This window comes from Typha latifolia, chromosome 10 (assembly GCF_019914945.1).
Source record: "Typha latifolia isolate L0001 chromosome 10, TyphaL0001v2, whole genome shotgun sequence".
In the NCBI taxonomy this organism is placed as follows: domain Eukaryota; kingdom Viridiplantae; phylum Streptophyta; class Magnoliopsida; order Poales; family Typhaceae; genus Typha; species Typha latifolia.
In genome coordinates this window covers 7,329,918-7,339,451 of record NC_133095.1, presented here as the reverse complement: position 1 = coordinate 7,339,451, position 9,534 = coordinate 7,329,918, and the positions used below count along the sequence as shown (strand labels likewise).

Here is a 9,534-nt window from a genome sequence, read left to right as displayed (position 1 = left end):
TGGTTGAGGATGTAATATGCTCATTCATGAGAATTTATTTCATTTATATATAAGTCATTGAGGATACATATATACATGTTCATACATGGCATCATGCTACTTTCTTATTCATATTATCTAGTACATGATTTACTCTTTGTTTGGCATCACTGATTCGGGGTAAGGTATATTCACTGAGCCTTTTGCTTAGGACTCTCTTTATTTCTTTTCTAACCCTCTTAGATATGTGGTACGTGATAGCGACTTGAGATATCTTGAGAAGATATTTTAGAATGATGATGAGGTGAACTATAGATGCGAGACGGTATAGATGATAGTTTAACCAGATATTGAGTTGTACCAGTATTTGATATTTATACTCTTTTGTATTAGACGATGATTTGGATATTACAGGTCGAATCATAGTGTACTATTGTATTAGTTATTTTAGTTGTATCTTGATGGTTGTGGCCTGTGTGGGTCCTGCTAGATTATATAGTGGTCTAATGTATAATATTGTGGACTGGGATATTTATATGTTAACTAGTTTATTTGGTTAATAGTATGATTTATTTGGTGATGAATTATGTGATCATGGATATGTTAGCATGTTTTATTTGATAATGTCATGCTTATATGTGTACAGGAGAGTATCTATGTGTGACGGGCACCGCCCGACCTATCGCGTGCGCCATGCGTGCTGTGTGGGCGCGTGGGCATGCACGTGCCCGTGCCGGGCGAGGGTGTTACAACTTAGATGTTGAGAAATGTATGTGATTTTATTATCATCTAATTACTTGATTATCAAGTGGTTAATATACATCATATATGGTTGCATTTAACATATTAGCATTGTAATAACCCAACCTAAAAAAAAAAAATTGTTCTGCATGGGCACGACGTGGTCGGCCTCGTGCCCATGCAACTAGGCATGGCGTGGGGATGCCACGCAACCCCTAGCGTGGCCGCAGCCATCCGGCTGCGACCAGTTGGCCGCGGCGGGCCCCAGCGCCGCCGTAGCCACCGCCAAACCCCCCCCCAACCGCCTCTCTCTCTCTCTCTCCCCTTTAAATATCTCTTCTCTCTCTCTCTCTCTCTCTCTCTCTATCTCGCCGAGGCCGGACTATCGCCGCCGCCGCCACCTCCACAAGCGCCGGTGAGCTCTTTCTCCTCCTCTCTCTTCTTCTCACTTCCTCTCTCTCTCTCTCTCTCTCTCTCTCTCTCTCTCTCTCTTTCTCTTTTTCTTACCTTGGGCTCGGGCCCGTCGAAGCTGAGCCGCCGGCGAGAGGTCGGCAGCTGGCTGGCCACTAGCTGTCGGTGCCCTCCCCGCAAGCTGGGTCCGCACCTCCCTCCCCTCCTCCCTTCTTCTTCTTGTTCTTGTTCTTGTTCTTCTTCTTCTTCTTCTTTCTTTCTTTCTTTCTCTCTTTTTCTCTTCCCTCCTCAGCTTCCACTTCCTCTTTTCTGCATAGTGCTGGGCTCGGCCTAGCACTGTAGCAAGCAATGCTGGGCCGAGCCCAACACTGTAGCAGTGTTTTAATTAATCATTTATTTATTTATTTATTTGATGTTATTTATTTAGGTTTTTCCTTCTTAATTAATGCAAATAGATTATTTAGACATTAATTAATTTAATAATAATATATTCTTCAATATGATTAGTATTAATTGTAATTTGTATAATCAATGATTAATTAGGTATAAATATAAGTAATACTCATTTTTATTTCTTTATATCTCTATTAGATTAATATATAGATTTGTAAATTTTAATTATCAAATGTATATACCAATATTTTTATGAGATACATTTTAAATAATTCTAATAATTTATTATACATTATTATTTTGTAACAAATAAGATAATGACTACATAGTCCCTAATTAATCAAGATATAATTTAATTATAATTAGGTTTTTATCTATATTTATATTTTATTTATAATAAAAATCTAGCCAATTATAAAATTAAGTAGAAATTCTAAAATCTAATAAATCATCATATTTTACTCGAACGGATTATAATGAGATAAACAACTAACTTTATGTTACTTAAACATTTTCAGATCCCGAACCCCTTATTTGAGACCCCGTAGACCTTGCTAGCGAGAAGTGTCACACGGTTGATGGGCGGATGTAAGGGATACGTGGTTTGTATCTTCTGATCAGTGTGAATAGTCTTATCCTCTAGATCCCTTTCTCAAATTAGGATATATTACATATTATGTACATGCATAATTTGGCTTCCAGCATGATTATATGACTTTATATAGAGATGATTTCAGTCAAGCATATTTTATCATGCATTTGATTAGACTGATCTGGGATATGAGTACATTGGTGATATATAGAGATGATTGGAGATGATTATGATGTTATGGTTTTATGTCGGGATGATCTCTATCATGATATCATGAGTATGCATGTGATAGATTAGCATGAGTAAGCATGTGTTAGATACATGGTTGGAGTCTGCATTACATCATTTTTCTCTCGGCTTCTTTCCCACCTAAATTCCTGAGTTGCATGATCTGTTGTCGTACTGGATATATGCATATGATTTATCTGTATAGAAAATCATAAAAGTACATGTGTATGTGATGTGATGTGATGTGATGGTTGGAACGGTATCTGGTCCGGACTGGTACTGGACATATTTTTAGCGTTTGGTAGAGTATGGAGATGGATGATAGTTGTACTCTTAGCGTATGATAGGGTACAACTATCATTGATATACCCTTAGCGTATGGCAGGGTATGATTACTTTCTTTTGAGATACCCTTAGCGTATGGCAGGGTATGATTTATCTACAAAGATACTCTTAGCGTATGACAGGGTATGCTCTGAGCTTGTGACATGATGTGTATCGAGTTTGGGACCGGGTACCGTAGTCTAGTATGGTGGATGATATTCAGAGTTGAGACGGATGATTATGATAGTAAGAGATATGTGGATTATATCTGGTTCTGACATATACGATTATCTAGTGGTCGGCAAGCATCATGTGTCATATTTGATAGAGAGTTATGATAATCATATGACATGGAGATTTGTTTATTCATTGTCGAGGATTGTATACTTTTATCAGTATGACATATTATCTACTTTCCATTTATGTATTATTGATGATACATTCATATACTCATTCATGACATGATGGTGCTTTCTGATTCATATTATCCAGTACATGATTTACTCTCTGTTTGGCATCACTGATTCGGGGTAAGGTCTATTCACTGAGCCTTTTGCTCAGGACTCTCTTTATTTCTTTTCTAACCCTCTCAGATATGTGGTACGTGATAGCGACTTGAGATATCTTGAGAAGATATTTTAGAACGATAATGAGGTGAACTATAGATGCGAGACGGTATAGATGATAGTTTAGAACTATACGTGATAGCGACTTGAGAAGATATTTTAGAGCGATGATGAGTTGAGCTATAGATGCGAGATGGTATAGATGATAGTTTATATAGAAATTGAGTTGTACTAGTATTTGATATTTGTACTCTTTTGTATTAAACGATGATTTGTAAAATACAGGTCGAATCATAGTGTACTCTTGTATTAGTTATTTTAGTTGTATCTTGATGGTTTATTGTGGCCTGTGTGGGTCCTGAGAGATTATGTAGCGGTCTAGTGTATATTATTGTGGACTGGAATATTCATATGTTAACAAGTTTATTTGGTTGATAGTATGATGTATTTGGTGATGGATTATGTGATCATGGATATGTTAACAGGTTTTATTTGATGATGTGATAATTATATGTGCGCAGGAAAGTATCTATGCGTGACGGGCCCCGCCCAACCTATCGTGTGCGTCGCGCGTGCCGTGTGAGCGCGTGGGTGTGCACATGCCGTGCCGGGCGGGGGCGTTACAAGCATGGTCATGGTCGGCATGCATCATGTGTCATATTTGAGAGAGAGTTATGATGATAGTTTGACATGGAAATTTATTTATTCATTGTCGAGGATTATATATTTTTATCAGTTATGACATGTTATCTACTTTTTATTTATATATTATTGAGAACACATTCATATACTCATTCATGACATGATGTTCTTTCTTATACATATTATCTAATACATAATTTATTCTTTGTTTGACATCACTAATTCGGGGGAAGGTCTATTCACTGAGCCTTTTGCTAATGACTCTTTATTTATTTTCTAACCCTCTTACATATATGGTATTTGATAGCGACCTGAGATATCCTCAGAAGATATTTTAGATTGATGAGGTGAGCTATAGGTGCGAGACGATATAAATGATAGTTTGTATAGGAATTGAGTTGTATCTTTATTTATTATATTTATATTTTATTGTATTAGACGATGATTTATAAAATATATATTAAATTATAGTGTACTCGTATAATAGTTGTTTAGTTGTATCTTGATGGTTTGTTGTGGCCTGTGTGGGTCTAGCCAGATTAGGTAACAGTCTAGTGTATATTATTATGGACTTGGATATGGATATGTTAACAGGTATTATTTGATCATGTCATGACTATATGTGCATAGGAGTGTATCTATGCGTGACGGGCCCCGCCCTACTAGTCGCGTGCATCGCTCGTGCCTGTGCCGAACGGGGGCATTACAATAACACTTTATAATCTCATCCAAAATGACACAAACTTGACATGTTCAGTGAACATATCAATAGTGCGAATGGTATTTTTTGAGAGATTGAGACTTTGTATTTTATACTGTAGGAATTAAAGTAATCTAAGACTTTTATGTGCATAATGTAGGTACTGAACTATATATCTAGAAGAGCTCTGATAGATATTCACACCCAACCAATTCAATATGAATCCGGTGAAATCCTGAACTACTAACACGGAATCTCTCTCATTTATTATATTGATTAAAAAATTAAGATATATATCCAGGTTAGTTGGATTTAGAGCAGATTCAATATCAAATAATTTGAATCTGGTTACTTCCTACACAAAGGGACGAGAAATTTCATAAATTATGACGATTGATTCCAAAACTAGGCTGATAACATTTGGATTAGATATCATTTCTAGGTGATAACATTTACAACTCCATCACGCATGAATTTCTTCCTCACATGAACAAATTAAGTTTTACAAAGTTCTCCTGTAGGTTTCACTTATGCTTATTATATGAGTTTCTTACAAGATCTTCTAAGGAGTGAAATAATTTCCAACAAATTTCAACACCATCCAGATCAGGCGATGTGTATAAATGTAGATTGCTGGCACCAGTAACATACTTTTCCATACATTATACACTTATATAATTAGCTACAAAATTGAATACTCGGTCAGAAATAGAACAAATGAGAAAAGAAGCACATGAAGAGATTCTCGTATAGATGTCACAAGAAAAATAATCATACAAAAGAAGGGAATACACCATCTCTAATCTGTCAAGCAAACTACACACCCACACAAGCAGTAAAATGCACACAAACCTCGGGAGACAGCTCAACCATCCCACTTAAATCAATGGCTGGCTGCCTCTCTTAATTTCTCTCCTTTCTTAGCAATATTACACAAAGGAGTAGTCAGCCAAATTAATAGACATACCTATTATAAGTTCAATACTTTTACAAGGAACAAATTAACCATGCACTATCCTAAAATTAAGAAAAGTGACACCTGCTAGCTAGGGATAATGATAAGGAACAACTAATTAACACCTGGATGAGCTAGGAAGAAAAAATATTGAATGGGAGTGGTAGGCCCTGCTAATAGAATTAGGTACTGTTATAGGATATGACTCCAAATAATAATGAGAGCCCTAGTGGTACTGGTCACATGGCCACTTGGTAAAGGCCTCCTGAAATTTCATACACATGCATCTGCCAGCCAACCCACATGCTCTCTGTATCCCCACTTCTCACTTAACTAACCACATGCCACCCCTCCGTATCTTCTACCTCATCATTCCTAGCTACCTTTAAAGGAGAAAAGGTTAAAGTCTATATAACAGCTCATTAGGTTCTTCACACAGATAATATAACGCTAATGGTTTAGCTAAGGCTATATATATATATATATAGTAAGTTTTTCTTTGTATTGGTTAGATTATGGAGGAGGGAATGGATTAATGGGTAGTGGAGGAGAGCAACGAGAGGCAATGAAGGTGACGAGGGCAGGAGAGGAGGTGGTCGTTGGTGAGGCCGGCAGCTTGCATGAAGGAGTGGATGACGGTCGGGCCAACGAACCGGAAACCACGGCGGACCATGTCCTTGCTGATAGAATCCGACTTGGATGTCTTGATGGGGATCTTTCTGCTAAATTTGTACTTTGGTGTGATTGGCTTGTTGTTCACGAATGCCCAGAGATACTTGTCCAAGGAGCCAAAATTTTGCTTGAGCTGTTCGTAAATTACACAGAAATCGCATGATAAGCCCACACGAGAGACAAGATCAGTGAAAAAGTCAAAAAAGACAAGAATATTGGATGTAGATACCCCTAGTTTGCATTAAAAGAATAATGGAATCATATTATGATGAGATGGTCCCTTAAAAGTTCTCTACGGAATTTTCTATTGCAAATTTTTTATGTTTATATATAATAATTAGGGAGTGGAATATACCTCGAGAATTCGGTTGGCATTGTCGACGACTCCACGAACTCTTCCCAATTCTAGCCCGTACTCCATGCCTATGGAAACGATTCGCTTTTCCGTGAACTTGGCAACCACTTCAGCATCAAATCCAGCAAATGCTCCTCTGAAATGATCACAAACTTATAAACTTAAACCTTATCAATGAGTTGCTAACTACGAATAAGTAGAGAAAGAGCTAGTTTATGAACCTGAAGTCGTTCCTTTTCTTCAGAATTGTAGTCCAATCCGACCCAACTTGAAAACCTGATAGCACTAGTTGTTCGAAAAGCATCCTGCCAAGAATCCGCACCTAGTTATTTTCACATTTTGAGAGAGAGAGAGAGAGATAACAATCTCACTTGTCATCATGGACGGGAACTCCCCACTCCTCGTCATGGTACGAAACGTAGAGAGGGTCTGCGCACCAAAGATAAATTTTAATTAAGAGACTATGTACGCAAGAATTCCAAGTTTAACCTCCAAGATTTACTCACCTGAGTAGGGCGTTATGAAGCTGCATCTCTTGTCTTCTAGATCTTGAATAGTTACAGTCGAAGAATGTACCGTTACCGCCTTCCTGTCGATCATCGAGACCGTACGCCCATAATGCGCGATCCTCATTTTCCGCTGAACCTGCATGAGAGTGGCTTGTTCCCTCTGCGCTGCCGCATTGCTTCCTGGAGCTCTATCACTCGAAAACGACGATAAATTGAGCGAGAGCAATGGTTGGTTTCCTCCATTCAATTTCTTCGACTTCTTCCTTGCCTCTGGAGTAGACTTGGGTATTTTCTTCTGTGCCGTTGGCTTCTCCGCACATGAATTCAAGTCTTTGACGAGCGGCGACGTGGGAGAGATGGGTGACAAAGCTTTGGCGATATCGATGAGACTAGGCTCATTGACGTAAAGATCAGCATTTGTAGTAGTAGTAGAGTTACCAAAGTAGGCAGGTAAAGAAAGAGATTTCTGGAGGGATTTCTTCTGAGGCTTAGGATCCTGTAGTGTGACAAGGCGGTTAGAAGCAGGCTGTAAGACCGGCCTTCCGTCGATCTGCGCCACTGCAGTTTGGCCCGACCTAGTTTTTGCATTGCACATACTGCTGAGATGTTATTAAGCTAAGAACTAGATAACAAGAATTAGAGAGATATGAAACTGATGCTGGGGATAGAAAAGTTGGAGGAGGATGGGGGTATATATAATATAGAAGGAGAAGAAAGTGCGAGGGAAGGTGGTAGGGCCCAATAGGAAGGGGTGGGGAAGTTAGGCACAGGTGAGTGAGTGTGTGGGATGTTCAGTTTGGAATATGGAGGGATTGGAGTCCACTGTTAAAAAGATTTGTAAAGGTCGGGTTGCTTTAGGTTTGGATTTGGGATCCAAAGCACAAATGAAGGAGGTGACTAGTTCTCTTGTGATATATATAAGCAATGGAGTTGAGCACATGCATGTTTGTGCTACAATTTGTCCGCCTCAATGCTTATTGGGTTCGAATGACTGAGAAAGAATACGAGATATCTCATGGGACTCCTTTTAGCAAAGTAGGTCTATTTTCAAACTTATTGGAGAAATAAGTGAGTATCCAAACTTTTTATAGGAATAGTTGAAACTGTTCTCCATGAAAATCATTTACATCAAAGGCAATGATTCTTCACTTGAATATTATCTTTTGTTATATGTTGTTATCAGATTGTAACTATGTCATGTAGGTAGAGTTAGATAACAATTGAATTTGATACAATCTAACTCGAATTTGACTCAATCTTAATGTTCATTGGATCCAAGTTCTGAAAGATTGAATTACTATCTTAAGTTCCACTCTGGACCTTTTATTTTCTACAAAGCTAAACTGTCCTCTTTTGTGATGGAGTGGCGCAGAAGAAACGGTTAGGGAGAAGGGGCTCAATCTTATCCCCCTACTTTCTTGCTGGCAAGAACCTGTTCTCATTCCCTTCCCCCACCACCCCTTCTTTTCCTCTCAAGAAATGCACATGGTTGGCTCCATCAGATTAATATTAGTTAAGGTGACCCAATATGTTATCCAAATCTTTTTTTTTTCTTTGAATCTTTTACGTATAATTGTTCTTCCTGTTGTTGAGTTAGCATCTGAACGAACACTAGTCAGAACGATATGGGCGACCAAGTACACCTAATGTTGGAAGCAGAAGGCTTCTATTGGATTGGCTGGGATTTTGTTTAACAATTGAACTTCATATATGTATGTCAGTGGTCCTAATTGTCCTAATATAGGGCTTCCCTATGTTTTAAATGTTTATTCTTGTTGGGTGGCCCACTGGTACAATGACATTAGTTCTTTAGATGCAAATCTGAATGTAGAAACTGTGATGCTAGTGGAATAAAATTACAAAGGCAGCATACTTGCCCTTTAACCGCCCATGCAGTTGTATAGGCATGACAAATATTGGCTCAACCCGATAACTAGATCTGATAATCCGGTTCTTAATCGGGTATGAATTTAGTTTAATCTGATTCGGATTATAAACATGTCAACTTGTCTAACCTGATTAAATATGGGGGCTAATCCAAGGGAGACCATAGGTCAAACCAACTGCCTTTCCAAAATGGTGATCCAACAAATGCAGGCCACCCATTAAGAGATGCATGAGATACGAATGAAAAGCACCTTCCACACCTCGCTGATCACCGGAATGGAGAATCCCTCAACCGACGGCTCCTCCTGCGGCGGTTCCTCCCATCCATGTATGGCACCATATTCATGATGTACACTTGCTTTCCGTTCCCACTAAATTTCAACATGTGTCAGCGTCTACCCATCAGCTAATCGTAGGGAACCCAACCGGAATCCACCACCACTGAGCCATCCATTGGTGATTCAACCACCGCCTCACCTTGTTCCGCTAGGCCCTCCACCTCCCCCAACAAGGACCCTTGTTGCCCAACCCCTGATGTGCCTCATGTTAGGTCGCTGGCTTCTAATTTTAGGTCAATTAC

The 9,534-nt window shown here is 38.8% G+C and overlaps 1 protein-coding gene across 1 annotated transcript; it reads right to left on the bottom strand.

Annotated features, from left to right (window-relative positions):
- Nucleotides 1-5,294: 5,294 nt before the first annotated feature.
- Nucleotides 5,295-7,662, bottom strand: LOC140796498 (uncharacterized). Its single transcript, XM_073149544.1, has 5 exons — nt 7,065-7,662; nt 6,930-6,987; nt 6,780-6,863; nt 6,559-6,694; nt 5,295-6,336 (listed from the first exon to the last, which is right to left on the bottom strand). The coding sequence occupies exons 1-5, from the start codon at nt 7,660-7,662 to the stop codon at nt 6,064-6,066; spliced, it is 1,149 nt and encodes a 382-aa protein (XP_073005645.1). The 3' UTR covers nt 5,295-6,063.
- Nucleotides 7,663-9,534: the final 1,872 nt, after the last annotated feature.